The sequence below is a fragment of the Lissotriton vulgaris genome, chromosome 2_1, assembly GCF_964263255.1.
Source record: "Lissotriton vulgaris chromosome 2_1, aLisVul1.2, whole genome shotgun sequence".
Lineage (NCBI taxonomy): Eukaryota > Metazoa > Chordata > Amphibia > Caudata > Salamandridae > Lissotriton > Lissotriton vulgaris.
Window position 1 is genome coordinate 285,661,370 of NC_141687.1, and position 17,563 is coordinate 285,678,932.

A 17,563-nucleotide genomic window follows, 5' to 3' on the forward strand; every position below is an offset into this window, starting at 1 on the left:
TATTGGTTGAATGCTCCGCCATACACCCCGCACGTGGCACTCGAGGCGAGTGCGGTTCTGCCGTATCCACTGAGGGCCATGGTCGTTAACAAACACTCGGTTTTTGAGAAGGGAGAGATAGACACAGTGCGGATTACGGCGACAGCTTGGGAACACCTTGGCCGAAGGGCGGCCCGCCTGCCGTTATATGCGCCGGCTATGCCGTTACTCTACCACTCTGATATTTCAGTCACTGGTGAGATCGGAGGGTTACAAGTCTTGAGGGAAGCCGGATTGCAATCCATGGGGGACCTTTTTCCTGGGGCGTCGTTTCTTTCTTTGCAGACTATGACAGCTGGATTGACTAACACGTGCATGCCTACCTTTATTTATGCCCGACTGCGGGCTGCGATAAAGGATTTGTATCCAACATACCCAGAGGAGCCTCCGACACTCGGGGCATTGCAGTTGCTCTACATAGCTAAGGACAGGGCTAAATTGGTCTCTAAATTATACAAGGCTGCCCAGGAGGATGAGGGAGGGGGGGCAGACCAGGCCAGAGCACGATGGGATAGAAGTCTTCCTGACCCTCTTACTGATAACGAATGGCATGAGTGTTGCAACATGACGGGAGGATATGTGATAAATGGAAACTTCCGTCTCTTGCATTATAAATTTCTGCATCAATGGTACTACACACCGATACAGTTAGTGAGATATGGGCTTCGTACTGCTGCGCGTTGCGTGAGATGCGGTGTGGAGGATGCTGACTTTATACATCTTGCCTGGGGTTGCCCGCGAGTGTATGCTTTTTGGAGGGCGGTCACTGAGTGTCTGACGGTTATGACTTCAGTTGAGATCAAACTTGATGTGCGGCTCTGTCTATTGGGTATAGCCTCTGGGGTAGCAGCACAATCACGGCGACTAGTGGTACTGGCGCTCCAATTAGCCAAGAGGAGAGTCGCTGTGGGATGGGGGGGAAGGAGGGCACCAGACGTGCAACTATGGCTGAAGGATATGGCTTACTGCAGAGACCAACTGCACTGTTATTATGAGGATCTGCCGGAGAGGTCTCGCCCGCGAGACATATGGGCTCCATTCACACTGTATGTCTTATCTCTAGACGACTCAGATAGCGAAAGGAATACGATTGTTGAATTGCCGGAGCATGATCATGTATCGGATTGAATGTTGTTTGAAAGCGGTGGAGATGGCTGCGTTGTGCAATGTACTCGTGCTGTAGAGCTTTAGGTGTGCTGGACATTTGCTATGATAGTTGGAACAGGTCAGACCGTCTTCTGCTGCCCAGCTGTGCTCTGAGTATAAGATGTAAGACTTGCGATACGCTACCTACGATGGCCACGCCCCCTGGGCCGTTGTCTGCACCAGCTAAGCCTTGAGAGTTGTATGTGTCCACATAGTAAGGCTCACTAAGACCAGGAGTGGGAGGGGTGGGAGGGAGTTGGGATTGCTAGTCATTTGACTTTGTTCTACAAAATCAGAAAAAGAGACCGAGATCACATGAGGGCTAAAACGGCCGACATCAACGTGTGCTCTGATCACTGCAATTGGAACATATATGGTGCCTACAGGAGCTCAGTCTGGGACTGCAATTGTACCAATGAACTGTGTTACTGAGATCCACTGTGACTGTATGGTGCACTGATTGCGGCCGGCCCTGCCAGTGGGTTGTAGGCACTCCGCTGTGTTTATTCATAATGTGCAATAAAGGTCTACCAAAAAAAAAAAAAAAAAAAAAAAAAAAAAAACAAGGTGGAGATCCCTGAATCCGAGGCAAGAATGCTTTGAGGCCCAAGAACACCTCCCTCAACTCTAGAGGGTTTATATGGCATTTCAATTCATGTTTGGACCATTTTCCGTGCACCTGAAGCTCCTGAAGGTGAGCACACCAGCCCTCCATGGACGCATCCGAGGTCATCACAAACTGAGGAGTTGAGGGAATGAAAGACAGACCCTGAGTAAGGTTTTCCTTGATCTTCCACCAAGACATTGCAGCTTTCAAAGCCGTCGAGATTTTAATCATATCGTTGTATGACCCCTTGGATTGAACCCATTGAGTATCCAGTTGCTCCTGGAAGATAGCAATTGGGAATTAGTTGAATGCATGAGGACATCATCACCAGCATAGATTTGTAATTTCTGACTTTTTGATGGTAGGCGTGTCATTTCCTGGAGACATGAGACCCTTTCAGGAGTCTGAAAGGCTCTGTTGAGATTTGTATCGATGCAAGCTCCTAGGAAAGTCAGAGAACTGGAAGGAATATAAGAAGACTTTTCTAGATTGAGGTGAAGACCCAGAGGCTGGAGTAGATTCTGGCAAGTTTGAGTATAGTTCCTGGCTGCCTGAACTGAAGGAGCTTTTATTAACCAATCGTCCAGCTAGAGGAATACCTGGTGACCTGAACGTCTCAGAAAGGCAACTATCAGTGCCATGCATATGGTGAAGACTCTGGAGGCTGACTTCAATTCTAAGGGAAGCACTCTGAACTGATAATGGCACCCCGCCACTTCGAACCTGAGATATCTTTGATGCTTGTGATGAATGGGCATGTGAAAATAAGCATCGAGAAGATCGAGAGATGATAGATAATCACCTTTTTCCATAAGAAGAAGGATTTCCTGAAGAGATATGATTTTGAAAGATTGTTTTTTGGTGAATGTCCAAGACCTGTCTCCATTTCCCGGTCTTCTTTTTAATTATGAAGAAGTGGGAATAAAACCCTCAATTGCGCTGATGTAAGGGTACCTTGTCTATGGCGCGTTTGGAAAGAAGAGTTTTTATTTCCCTTTTGAGATCTGGCAGATGATAATGTAGGACCTTCGGAGGAGTAGTTGGAGGATACTATACAAACTCTAGGGTATGACTGCCACGGAAGACATCCAAAACCCATCTATCCGTAGAGAAAGAAGTTTGAGCAGGTTGGTTTGAATTGTGGGGCTGCAGTGGCGGGGCCTGGAGAAACTCATTGCTTCTTGTTTGAATCCTGCGGTCTTCCAGCATATTTCTGCCTTTACGACCAGTGGGCTGTGAAAAGGACGATGCAGTGTTGGACCTAAAAGGTTGAGTATATGCCTGATAGGTGCTTTGAGGGTAATGAAACCGCTGTTGGAACTGCAGTCTGGGCGCATCCTGCCCTCGAACTCTGCCCTGAAAGGACTGAAAACGATGTTGTTGCATTGCCAGGGATTTAGCAGTGTCTGTGTCCTTTTTTATAGACTGAAGGGCTTCGTCTATACGACTTCAAAATAAGCATTCGCCGTCCAAAGGCATATCTAGCACCTTAGCCTGAACCTCAGGACGGAAGCTAGTTGCCTTCAGCCACCCCGATGCCTCAGCACAGCTGCTCCTGCCATTTTCAGTGGAAGCTCTTTCTCCTTCTGATAAGATATCCTTTGCTTCCTTTTTCTTAACTTCAGGAAGATGTTCCAAAAAGCGAAGAGATGCCCGACCACATCGGTCGGTCGTACCTTCCCAGAATGGGTATAGCGTTGGAGGCTCTTATAGAGGTAAACACCAGGGTGAAAAACCTCTTCCCGATGTTGCCCAGCTGGAGTCCTTCTTTATCCGGAGGTGCAGAACACTGAGATGCCGGGTTTTTAGCTCTTCTTTGTGCAGCCTGCATGATTACAGAATACGGTCTTGAATGATAGATGAGGCATGTGGGTGAATTATCCAGGCCTTTGCACTTCTTATCCAGCTTCGGAATTACCACTGGGATAGAAGCTGGTGTCCGCATCAGTTTTAGACCTTCCTGCCATAAGTAATCCACTATGGGAATTGCCCTAATGGATAGTTGAGTGCCTGGCTTAAAGTCATACAAGAAACACTCAGTTTGTTTAACTGGCACAGGTAATCAAAGCGCCATGAGGCACGTTCTAGAAGGTTGTGGAAGCTCCCAAAGTCAGCGGGTAGAGAGTCTGCAGGAGGAGGAATAGGAGATGACGGTGAGGGAACTACATAATCATCCCATTCGTCCTGGGTGTTGACATCAGTGTTTATCTCTCCTTCCGCTATCTGTTGTTGGTCCACATTTTGTGAATCATCCAGAATAACAATAGGAGGAGGCAAAACATTTTCCCTTATGGACCTAGGAGTTACTTGTCCTGCATGCTCTACCAGAGCCTGCTGAGGAAGTGGAGGATGTTGCGCAGCATTTGCCTCGGGAAAGCGCCTGTAGTAGTCATTTAGCATGTGACGTAAGTTGGTTACCAGCGACACTGGAACGTTAATAGATGGATCCTCTTCTAATATGGATAACGCTCTTGAAAAGATTCTGGCTGTTGAACAGTAGCCTTAACGGTGAAAGAATACTCTCCTGCAAGGTATGAGGATGGATTAATGTCCTCTCAATCTCTTCATGAAACCCCTTACAATCATTCTGAAAGAAGCAGGAGTTAAATATCACCTATATGCAGATGACACTCAACTCTACTACAAAATCAAATCACCCACCGACATTCAACACCTCAATGTCAGGCTATCCAAAATCCAATCCTGGTTTAACGGTAGCCACTTAAAGTTGAACCCAGACAAAACTGAATTAATACCGTTCGCTACAAAAAGTAACCACCTTCCTATCCATGACTGGCTCAAGAACCAGGATGCCCTAAACTGCTCCCACGCTATAACAGACTTGGTTAAATCACTAGGCATTGCCTTGCACAAGAACTTATCGATGAAGGACCACATCAAAAACTCTATAAAAAGTGCGCTGTACTCTTTAAAACACCTGAAGAAAATGAAACGTTTCATTCCTCAAGACGATTTCAAGATTGCTGTTCAATCCCTAGTCCTAGCCAAACTGGACTACGGGAACGCCATACTTGCAGGAACGCCAAAAGCTCATCTAGCCCCTCTAAGGTCAGTCCTTAACATGGCTGCTCGACTCATAACGGGGGTCAGAAGGTTTGATCACATCACACCATCCCTCCACTTCCTCAACTGGCTACCCATTGAAGGCAGATGTATCTACAAATTGGCCTGCATCACACACAAAACCCTCCACTCAGATTCCCCCCAACTACCTTAACAACAAACTGGTCAAAGCTGGAAGATCCAGATCCCTAAGAAGTTCCAACACTCTTCTTCTCATCCATCCGAAATTCAAAAAGACAACCACTCAGTTCCTATCCTTTTCTGGTAACGTACCCAAGATATGGAACTCACTTCCGATTGACCCCAGATGCAACCCCTCCATGCCGTGCTTCAAAAGGGACCTGAAACTCATTCTCCTCATGAAATACCTTACCGTCCCAGTCAATGAACCAAGACTACAATAACACTTAACTTTTAGTTGAGAAGGACTATACCCAGGGCCAAACATGTTATCATCCTTAGACTCCTAGAAGTCAAGCAAACGTGCTGGAGGCAATGGAGAAATTTTAGAAAAATTCTGAATCTTTGAAGGTCCCAAATGGATTTTTTCTCCCGTAGAAGGTACTGTCGACGCTGACACCGCCACTGCCATAAAAAAGGACAGCGTAGTCGAAGGAGTGGTCGTAGACTGAGAAATTCTCGTCAAAGGAGGAAGGCTCATCGACCATGACGCCGTCATCATAGTCAACTGCTGGCCTGGCGACGCAGCAGCCGTCGAAGTTGTGACCATCAACGTTGTCGCCATCGCTGTAGAAGCCGTCGACAGTGAAGAAATCCCCTCAGGTCTGACAGAGATAGCTCTCGATGCGGTCGATAGACGAGAAGGAAGATCGCTCATGGGGGTTTTAGAAGCAGAGACTGGGGCAGAAGATGATTTTAAAGTTCCTTTTACCTGCTTTCTCCTCAGATTTTTCTTGCTCCTATGATTTCGATCTCTTGGAATCCCCTTGATAAGAAGAGAAGCTGCCTTTCTGTTGCTGGAGGAAGAATGGGTCTTTTCTTCAGTGTCAGTGCCAGATTCAGAAACAGCGTTTTTCTTCTGGAGCCAGAGGAGCAGTCTTCCTTCCCTATCCTTGATGGTCTTGGCCGAGAAGGTTCGGCAATATTTGCATTTTATGGTCAGGGTAGAGGCAATAGAGACACTGCTTGTGGGGCTCTTCTGAGAAAAGTCTAGATTTCTCACAAGTTTTACATGGCTTAAACAACTCTTTTTTATCTGGAATTGTGAAAGTCACAGAAAGGAATACCTCGAACTGGAAGCTGGAGGTCAAAAGTTGAAAAGCCAAGTGTATCTGAGTAGAGCTCTAAGAAACTCCTAATCACACGACACGCAGTAAGAAATCTGAGGTGTGGTGGCTCTGTGGAGAGGGTTACTCTGAGGTCTCTGCTGTGGTTGGCTGAACTTTGGATGTCATAAAAGGAGGCTGATATAGTGTTCAATTGAAGAATTTTCTCTCTATGGAGGTCTATGTAATGTATTCAGTACTACTATTTCTACTATTACTGTGGGATTCCCACCATGACGACGGTGAAGATTCAAGAATGTGAATCTATAAAAGATACAATACTGGAGAACTGCTCTTTCTGCTGGGGAAAGCATCAACATATGAAGCAGAACATTCTGAATGAATCACGTGGTAACATCATGTAGTATCCAAATCTGCTAGCAAAGCTGCATGAGGCAATAAAACCTATAGACCATACACAATGATGTGCCGGCAGCTCATTCTACATACAGATCGATCATTATATAAAGCAGCTTATTGTGCAGGTAGAAGCACTGTCACATGAGACAATTGTGTCTAAAGGTAAAAGCATGGTCAGAAGAAGCTCATTCTATACGCTGATGCATCATCATGAGAAACCATTCATGCTGCAGGGAGCTGAATCCTCACGTAAAGCAGCTCATCCTGGAGGCACACATATCTCGTGAAGCAGCTCATCCTGGAGGCACACACATCTCGTGAAGCAGCTCATCCTGGAGGCACACACATCATCTTGTGAAGCAGCTCATTCTGGAGGCACACACATCATCTTGTGAAGCAGCTCATTCTGGAGGCAGATGCATCATGTGAAGCAGCTCATTCTAGAGGCACACACATCTCGTGAAGCAGCTCATCCTGGAGGCAAAGGCATCATCTTGTGTGGCAGCTCATTCTGGAGGCACAGGCATCATCACTTGAAGCAGCTCATTATGGAGTCAGGGGCATTATTACGTGAAGTAGCTCGTTCTGGAGGCACACATCATCACGTGAAGCAGCTCATCCTGGAGGTAGAGGCATTATCATATGAAGCAGCTCATCCTGGAGGCAGAGGCATCTCGTGAAGCAGTTCATTCTGGAGGCAGAGGCATCATCTTGTGTTGCAGCTCATTCTGTGGAGGCACACGCATCATCACATGAAGCAGCTCATCCTGGAGGTAGGCACATTATCACGTGAAGCAGCTCATTATGGAGGCAGGGGCATTATTACGTGAAGCAGCTCATTCTGGAGGCAGATGCATCATGTGAAGCAGCTCATTCTAGAGGCAAAGGCATCATCTTGTGTGGCAGCTCATTCTGGAGGCACACGCATCATCACATGAAGCAGCTCATCCTGGAGGCAGGCGCATTATCAGGTGAAGCAGCTCATTATGGAGGCAGGGGCATTATTACGTGAAGCAGCTCGTTCTGGAGGCACACTCATCATCACGTGCAGCAGCTCATCCTGGAGGTAGGCGCTTTATAAGATCGTGCAACTCATTCTGAGGACAAAGGCCTCATAATTTGAAGCAGCTCATTCTGGAGGTACTTGCATCATCACACGGAACAGCTTAGAATTAGATGCATTAGCATGTGTAGCATTTCATTCTGCAAGCAGGCACATTACCACGTCAAGTACTACTTTCACAGGTAGATGCAGCACCACTTGAGCAGCTCATTCAGCAGGCAGATGCAATATCAAGTGACAGCTAATTTTGCTTTCAGGTGCATTATTGAATGCCGCCGAGCATTCTGCAAGCAAAAACATCATGACATGAAAGCATGTTTTACAACCAGATGCACCAACATACTCACCAAGAGGTGCAAATGGAAAAGATCAGACAAAAGCACCCAAACCTCTGCTCAGTGTACAAAGTTAGACAGAATAATTAAAAAATTCATGTGTTCCTTAGAAGACTGTCTTAAGGCAACTCGCAACAACCTCAAAGTAAATAACTTAAATTATTCAGACAAAAGCACCCAAACCTCTGCTCAGTGTACAAAGTTGGACAGAATAATAAAAAAATTCATGTGTTCCTTAGAAGACTGTCTTAAGGCAACTCGCAACAACCTCAAAGTAAATAACTTAAATTATTCAAAAGCAGCGAAGTATTTGGAATTAAAGTCAGGCAGGTCTTAGAGAGTTACTCCATATGAAATAGATGTCATGTTATGAAAAGGTGAGTATGTCATGGCTATGAAGCTCCGCATCCGGAGGAAACCCTCAGTAAATAGCTTGGCTGACTAATAATTTCCTGAGTGGTGAAGGTGGTAACGGTTTGCTCAGTTGGTGAGGGTTTGGTCTCGAAATGCAGAGACCAGTAGTTTTATTGATAGGGACTTGGTTAGACCACGGTCCCTCACAGGTGGGTTACGTACCACCTGCCATGAGCATACGGAATAAAATGTAGCATGTCTCAGTCAAAACAAGGAGATAAACCTTTCTAGAGCACATATTTACCTGTATATGCATCTTTATGATCGCTTTCCCAATCAATGTCGCTCCAAAGAAGGTCCAGAAAGGAACAAGGAAGTGTCCACAAGTTATTCCAGCCAGATCAAAGAGTGGATTTGGAATCTGAAGAGAGAGAACGGACAACAAAATCTTTGAGACAATGAGAAACGCTCATCTTGGAATAGAAATGCAACCTTCAGGAGCAGTAAGACAAGGAAGATGTGTCAGAAGAACACTGTCATGAATGCAACAGTAGAGAATACCCATTTGTTAAATCACAAAACAAACCATATCAAATATCATAAGATGACATATATCAATCTACATGTTATAAAATGAAAAAGCTGTGTACCTGTGTTACAACCATTTTAAAATAAAAACCAATTGTCCTTTTTTCAATCAAGTGATCGAAAAACAATGAATCAGGGCTCAGTATGCATGATAAACCCACTTCTGCTACAATTTCAACTAAAGACAAAGCTTTGTCAATCATATGTGATTACTTTCAAGTTAAGTACAAAAAGCCTCAAATAGATCATGAGTGGATATTATGAAAAATTGCTCGATTTATATTCATATTTTCTGCAGTTCACGTAAAATCTGACATTGTCTACTGGTGCACCCAACCACTGGAAAAATATTTTTTGTCAGCAAATATAAAATCCTCAAGTGCCTCTACTAAGAGGTCCATGCACTACCAGCAGAGGTCTGCAGAGTTTTAAAAAAGGCAGATGGAAGCATGAAGGAATCCTGCAGGATCTTCAGGAAGCCACTAAAGGCAACCGAAGTTTTGAGAACTTTGTAACAAACATACATCATCTAACGCACACCAAAGTTCAAGCACACAGGAGACCATAAGCATTTTAAAATGTTCTCTCCAGCGGGAAAAGGCCTTAATTCAAGGTTCTCAATTTGAATATGTTGCTACTTAATAGGAAGTGATGCCACATGTTCAAACACAAAAAAAATATAGTGCCCTGAAGGCATTTTCCCAGCACTTTACTTCCTTCAAACTATTCTTGGATCTGTAGTCTTGGAACATTTTAGTTCAACCCTTTAGAGAGAAGTAACAGATTATAAGGGTTGGAATGGAAGTCTAGGACAGGACAGAGACATGGAGTCACTGAAGAACCGTTATGTATACCTTAAGTATGCTAAAATTAGATGTCATCGAAGGAAACAAGCATTGCCAAAGCCAATAAGTCTCGTCTATGCAAGAGCTATTATCTTTGCCAATAGTTTTTACACTAGTGTGGCTGCTGTTCAGCATGGCTAAAAATGAGTGTGTCAATGGAGAGTGGCTTGGAGTGTAGTTTCGTAAAGTGGGGTGATAAGGAGTGGCGTAGAGTTGATTTGAATGTCAGGGAGTGGAGGGAATAGAGAATAAGGTCATGGAATGTAAGAGTGTAAAGTAGAGTGGAGTGGCACAGAGTGTCGAGTGTTGTAGAGCAAAGTGGCATAGAGCAGAGTAGATTGTCGTAGAGTGGAGTGGCAAGAGTAGTGTGAGAGTGGAATGGCATAGGGAGGTGTAGAGTCAAGTGGAATGGCATAGAATGTAAGTGTTGAGTTTTGTCATAGAATAAAGTGGAGTACAGTGGCATAGAGGGAGTCGCATAGAGCGTCGTAGAGTTGTAGAGTGGCATGGAGTAGAGCGGAGTAGAGAGTTAGACTGTAGTAGAGTTTAATGAAAAAGAGTGGTGCAGAGTAAATTGGCGTAGAGTGCACTGGTTTTTAGGAAAGTGGTGTAGAGTGCAGTGACATAGAATAGAGTGATGCAGAGTAGAGTGTAGTGGCGTACAGTGGAGTGTTTCAGGGTAGAGTGCAGAGGTGTAGAGTGCAGTGGCGTGACTTGCAGAGGTGCAGAATAGATTAGAGTAGCGTGCATGGTAGAGTGCAGTGGAGTAGAGTGAATAGACTGGTGTGGCATGTAGTGGTGCAGATAGTGCAATGGTTTTGAACAGAGTGGTGTAGAGGAGTGTTGTAAAGTAGATTGGCTTAGAGTGATGCAGCGTAGAGTGCAGTGGTGTGCAGAAGACTGGCACAGAGTGTAGTGACGCAGAGTAGATTGTTGCAGAGTAGAGTGAAGTGGCGTGGAGTGGTGCAGGGTAGAGTGCAGTGGCATAGAGTAGTAGTGGCATAGTGCACAGTGGTGTGGAGTACAGTGGCGTAGAGAGTTGTGGAGTATAGTGGCGTACAGGGCAGTGATACAGAGTAGACTGGCGTAGAATGTATTGGTTTTGAGTAAAGTGGTATTGAGTGCAGTGGCGAACAGTGCAGCTGTGTAGAGTAGCATGGAGTGTAGGGGCATAGAGTAGAATAGACTGGCGTAGAATGCAGTGTCATAGAGCAAAATGGTGTAGAGTGGCGTAGAGTCAAGTAGAGTAGAATAGAGTGGAGTAGAAAGCAGTGGCAAAGCGAAGAATAGAGTGGCTCACAGTGCAGTAGCATAGAAAAGAATAGAGTGGCGTACAGTGCAGTAGAATAGAGTGACATTGAGTAGAATAGACTGGCATAGAGTGCATTGACAGAGCGGTGTGGCGTAGAGTGCAGTGGGACAGAGTGCTGTAGAGTGTAGTGGTGTAGAGTGCGCTGGGTTTGAGCAAAATGGTGTAGAGTGCAGTGGTTTAGAGTAGAGCGGCGTAGAGGGCAGAGGCATACAGGAGCGCAAAATAGAGTGAAGTGGCGCAGAAAGCAGTGGCATAGAGTGAAATGGCGTGGAGTGGTGCAGTATAAAGAGATTGGTGCAGGGTAGAGTGCAGTGACAGAGTAGCGGCGTAGAGGGCAGTAAAGTGCATTAGATTGGTGCAGAGTAGAGTGTCATGCATAGAGTTCAGTGGTGCAGGGTAGAGTGGTGCAGAGTTCAGTGACGAAGAGTGCAGGGTTTTATAGTGTTGTAGAGCAGAGTGGCATAGAGTGCACTGGTGTAGAGTGCAGCGGCGTAGAGTGATTAACAGTAAAGTGATGTAGAGTGAAATGGTGTAAAGTGGTGCAGAGTAGAGTACCTTGGCAGACAGTGCAGCAATGCAGAGTTGATTTATGTACTGGAGTAGAAGTACTGGTTTTGTGTAAAGTGGCATTGGGGGGGGCAGCATAGAGTGGAGTGGACCAGGTGAATTGCAGTGGCATAGAGTGAAATGGCGAAGAGTGGAATAGAGTGGTGTAGAGTAGATTATTTCACTTTAGAGTGCAGTGTAGATTAGAGTGACTGAATAGTTTGACGAAGAGTGCATTGGTGTAGAGTGGAACAATGCAGAGTAGTGTAGCGTTGTACAGTGCATTGGAATAGTGTAGCAGAGCGGCGTAGTGGAGAGTAGAGTATAGTGGTATAGAGTGCAATAGTGCAGCAAAGAGTGGCGAATAGTAGAGTGGCATGAAATGGTGTAGAGTGGAACAGAGTTTTGTAGCATGCAGTGGTGTAGAGGGCAGTGATGCAGAGCAGTTGGTGCAGAGTGTAGTGGTTTAGAGTAGGGTGGCAGAGAGTAGAGGGGTGCAGCTTAGAGTGCAGTAGTGTGGAGTAGACTTGCGTACAGTGCAATGCTATAGAGTAGATTGTTTCAGAGTAGAGTGAAGTGGCGTAGAATCGAGTGGAGCAGGATAGAATGCAGTGTTGCAGAGTAGAGAGGTACAGAGTGTATTGGTTCCAAGTTAAGTGGTGTTGAGTGGAGTGGAAAACAGTGCAGCTGCGCAGAACACAGTGCCGTGGAGTAGCGCAGGGTATATTGCAGTGGCATAGAATGTAATGGCGCAGAGTGGCGTAGGGTAGATTGTTTCAGAGTAGAGTAAAGTGGCGTAGAGTGCATCAATGCTGCAGAGTAGACTGGAGTGGCTAAAAGTGGAGTGTTGTAGAGTAAAGCGATGCAGAGTAGTGTAGTGGCGTACAGTGCACTGAGTGGTGCAGAGTAGAGTGCAGTATTGAGTTTAGACGGGGTGTACCCAAAAAAACTCATGTTGGGGTCTTCATCAGGAAATAAATGTGAGCACATTGATGTAACGGTCGGCGTCTGCACCGTCGCTGCTTGGGTCAGTGTGGGCTCCTAAAGAATTTGGGCAATGCTCATGTGGATGAGCATACTCTTGCACCAATTTTGCGTGTTTGGGCCAGTGGAGGACGATTTCTAAATTCAGTGCGTGACTGGCACCATTCTGCTCCGTGGTCAGCGTTTACTTCAGTCCCCAACATGAAGCAAGAATAACCCTTCCATATCCATAGGGGTTTAAACGTAGACCACACCAACCCAGCACACCATAGGATTAAATACAATGGATTTGCCTAGCCTATGTGTGATGTGATTAGGGAACATGTGTACTAGCTTAAGTGTAAAGGCCTACTGATTTTAATGTGATGCTACCAATGTCACACCACCTTTACACAGCCCCTCACAAACCCGATCACATCCTTTCCTTCCTTCACTGAGAGCACTATCGCTGTGAAGTTTTGAAAATGATGCTTATATACTTTAAAAGAAAAAAAGTTACTTTTGTGATGCAGCAATTCACAATGGACACGATTGAATAAATACAATCATATTTTGAATATTGTAAGCTTTATTGTTCACTTTGTTTAATAATGCATAATGTTACATATATGTGGTGAACGTTTTTTCATGTAAAAAGAGCTGAGTAAAGTGCAGAGGCGCAGAGATGAGCAGTATAGGGTTCAGTGGCGAAGAGTGCAGAGGAGCAGTGTAAAGTGGCATACGGTGCAATGGCGCAGAGTAGAGTAGAGTGGTGCAGGGGCGCAGAGTAGAGTGGGGTAGAGTGCACTGTTGCAGGGTAGAGCGGGGTAGAGTAGAGAGGGGTGAGCATAATGGGTAGAGTAAAGAGGCGTATGGTGGTGTGGAGTATCCATACAACACATGTTCAATTGAAATGACCATTACATTTACACAGACATAGTTTTACTGATAAAATATACAGCATGCAAACGAGGTGTGGAAATGTATTCACAAAATGTATTGATTTGATTTTCAGCACAGTTCATTAACAAACATTTAAAAAATGTTGTGTGCTAGAAAAGGCGAGCATATCGAACTACCGGAGAAAGTAGAAAGAAAGTAAAGCCTTTTAAAATATGCACTTTATTGAGTGTGGGCTCCTTGCTGGCGAAGTAGCTTTTAGCAATATTTGTGGGTGGCAAAAGTAAAAGCACTTTTAGGATGAGAAGTCCGCCTGCCCAACAATATTTTTTCTATTTTCCTTAAATCTGGGTCTTCCCACACATTAATTAGGGTTTAGCTGTCCCTCTGACATATTTTATAAGTGAAGGAAGGGGGCGGGGGTTGAAAGTACTTGATGGGTAAGGAGATGTATTAAGATGAATTATTAACTTGTCTGTCATATCAGCAGGTAATGGGGGGGGTGGGGGAAGGTAAAAGAAACTGAGTTACGCAGCAAAATACTATATCATAGTGCCCCCACCCAAGTGAAAACAAAGTACGCAAAAAAATTGGTTATCCATCTAGGATTTCATAACTGGACGGTGTTTTCCATCACTTGCGGCACTACAATCTCAAGGTAAAAAACAAACTTTTGAAGGGAGATATTATCTGATGTTCAGATTTTACACATTTGCCTGCCTTTTAATTCACTCACAGTATATAACAGGTAACTGTGCGTGGACTAATAATGGCATTGAGACATTCTGGTGGATTATCTACCTATCTACCCAATCAACTCCATCCTTCCTATGGTCGATGGCTGCTCACGTATAGCCTTTAACAACAGCCGACAACCCATGTAGGAAGGAGGACTATGGATTGTAAATCTCCAAAGTTACTACTGAGCCTTATAATTGATCGTTCTCAACGACGGCTTTAGTTTGTATGATCAGACTTACTGAGGAGAACTCTCCCTACTAGGCCTGCACAATATTATGACCATCTTGTAAGGCGCACTGACACTCCTTACCTTCCCGGATATTACCCAGGTAGTCTTCCCGAGTTAGACAGTCAAAACAACTTCTGGACGGGGGCTGCCAACTGATGGGGCTGACCCACTTTGGGAAGGGAGATGGCTACACCATATAACAGGCCTGGAGGAATTCCATAAATGGGAAAACATAGGCAACGCAGTTCATGGAGATGTCTGGTCGGGCCCCCACAAAATGACTTTTTAGGTGTGGTTGTGGAATCCTGCAAAATATGAATTTTGAAACCACCGCGTTTGGTGATATGAACTTGGCCAAACATATTTCACACACACATCTACATTTTCCACAGTTATAAACAATTCTCAATTTTTCTTTACTAAGAACTCACAAGCTTTACAGCTGAAAAAATCAAAGGCCTTCACTTAACTGGCTGCCTGTGACCAAGTACAGAACAATACATTTATTCCGTTGCTCCTGTCATTTTTAGTTTACAACACCATTTGCAGACTGTTTAATGTGAGGAGTTCGTGTACAATTTACAACTTTTTATCACTTTGTTCACATCTTTGGTTACCCCAAAAGAGGATAAAACGGACTCTATACGTTACTTAACCTTCAGTAATGACTTATTTGGTTGAAACTATCTAGCTGCAGATTTCTTCCTTCGAATTATCCCAGCGTACCCTTTCTTTGTTCAGTCTTACCGCACGAAGAGTTAGTCATTCACCTGGAACTCTCATGTGCAGTCAAGGTAGAACAACAACACTCTTTTTGGGTACAAACTGAGGTTGCTCCTCCTCCTTGGAGGGATGAGGCGGAGAGTAAAAGTAGGCAGAGTGATAAACTAGCCTACGTGAAAGGGAGTGATCAATTTCAGGAGAAAGGAAGCTCTTTTACAAAGGACAAGTATGTCTGGGTAGAGGTTCCGATAAGGAGGCTTGGATGACAACGCCTGAAGCTCCCTGATCCTTTGGGCAGATGTTATAGCCATGAGAAAGGCCATCTTGATGGTAAGGAGCCTGAGAGGACAATTGTGCAGGGTTCAAAGGAAGCGCACATAAGGAAAGTGAGGACGAGATTGAGGTCCCACTGGGGCATAATGAAGGGAGAAGGGCGAACCAAATGTTGTAAACCTTCCAAAAACTATTTACAATAGAGGATTTGAAGAGGGATGTCTGAGCAGGCAAACGTAGAAAAGCTGAAATGGCCAGTCCTTCAGAGTGCCCAGAGCAGAGCCCTGCTGGGCAAGGGAAATGATGAAAAGCAGAACATGATAAATGGGGGCAGAAAGGGGATCAATTTATCTTTCTGTACATTATGGCACAAATTTCCCCCCAAATCAGGCATAAACCGTCTTGTTGGGGGGACGCTTGGCTGCCAGACTTTGGGAGGAAGGTCGAAAGCTGTCAACTGTTGCCGCTTCATCTCCGCACATGAAGGCAGAGTGTTGACAGGTTCAGGTAGAGAACCCTCTCCTGCTGCTGCATCCGAAGATCCTCCTGAAGAGGCAGCCTGACGAAGGACAGATGGCCATGCTCAAGTCAGACTTTCCGAGCCCAGTCTGGAGCCTCAAGGACGACCTGGGCCCAGTCCTTCCTGATCTTGAGAACTCTTGGCAGGAATGGTATGGGCGTAAAGGTGTACAGGAGGCCTGTGCTCCACTCGAGACGAAAAGCGTCTCTGAGCAAGAGCGGCCTTGAAAAACTCTGGCCCGCAGAACTGACATTGCGAGTTCTCATCGGTGGCAAATAGATCTAACTAAGGCTCTCCTCACTGCTGAAAGAGACCTTGCACCACCTCTGGATGGAGATGCCATTTGTGATCTATAATGCATGTGAGGCTGAGTTTGTCCGCTTTGGTATTCAGATTTTAGCCACCAGGGATATGCCCTGCTGTTCCAGACATGTCTAGAGACGCAAGGCTTTTAGACAAAGGGTCCACAACCTCACCCCATCCTGCACTGCTTATTGCCGTATGACATGGCGGTAGTTTTGTCCGTGAACTGTTGCTTTAGCCCTCACTGGATTGAGTGTAGAAAAGCTCCCAGTGTAAATCGGATCGCTTGGAGTTCCAACAGGCTGATGTGGATTCCGGATTCTGCCAGAGGCCAGAATCATAAAAATCTCAACCTCTCGAAGATGGCCGCCCCATCCCAGGAATTATGCATCTGTCACCACTGTTATATCTGGTTGGTTAAGGGAGAGGGGTCTGCCGCTGACCCAATCATGGCTCATAAGCCATCACTGCATGTTCTTTGCAGTTCCCTCTGAGATCTGACCATGTCCGATAGATTCCCTTGATTCTGCGCCCACTGGAACTTCAGGTCCCACTACAGAGCCCGATATGCCAACGGGCATGTGTAACATGCAGGAGGCCATGAGGCCCAGCAGCCTCAGAGTAAGTCTCACTGACATTCAGGTTAGAGGCCAAAACATCAATATCATGGCCTAAATATCATGGACTCGCCATTCTGGAGGATAGTCTCGAAACTGCACAATTTCTAGAACAGCTCAAATGAAAGGTAACATCTGAGAGGGAGTCATGTGGGACTTTGGCACTTTGATGGTGAACCCCAGCAAATGCAGTAGGTTCGCTGCAGTCTAGAGGTGGGAGACCAAAGCCTGGGGAGAGCCCGTCTTTGAGATAGGGGAAGACTAGCACCCCTGATCTCCACTGGTGAGCTGCAACCATTGCCATCCCCTTAATGAACATCTGAGGGGTGCTGGTGAAGCTAAAGAGGAGGTCACCGAGCTGAAAGTGCTTGTGGCCTATCGTAAACTGCAGATAACGCCTGTGGGCAGGCAGGAAGGGAAAGTGGAACTATGCGTCCTGCAAGTCCAATGCTATCATCCAGTCTCCTGGGTCCAGGGCAGATAGCACTTGAGCGAGAGTGAGCATTTTGAACTTCTTCTTGAGGAAGAAATTGAGAGAGCACAGGTAGAGTATAAAACAAAGGCCTCTTTCCTTCTTGCACACTAGAAAGTAGCGGGAATAGCAACCATGACCCATTTCTGGTGTCGGCCCTCTGTATGACTCCTTTGGCCAAAAGTGGCGGAGAAGGGATTAGTGGTCCTTTGTCAGCCTGTTGCAAGTAGGTGGCATGGAGAAAGGGGTAGTCTCGA

General features: G+C 45.5%; 1 protein-coding gene across 9 annotated transcripts in view; it reads right to left on the minus strand.

Annotated features, from left to right (window-relative positions):
* VMP1 (vacuole membrane protein 1) overlaps positions 1–17,563 on the minus strand; it is an 864,072-nt gene that overhangs the window by 155,548 nt on the left and 690,961 nt on the right. For all 9 annotated transcript variants that reach the window (XR_015308362.1, XM_086954948.1, XM_086954944.1 and 6 more), the window contains one exon: positions 8,579–8,695. Coding sequence is in view for 8 of the 9 variants with exons in the window: in XM_086954948.1 (XP_086811074.1) it covers positions 8,579–8,695 (117 nt within the window). In the remaining variant the exon portion in view is untranslated. The remainder of the gene's footprint in view (positions 1–8,578; positions 8,696–17,563) is intronic.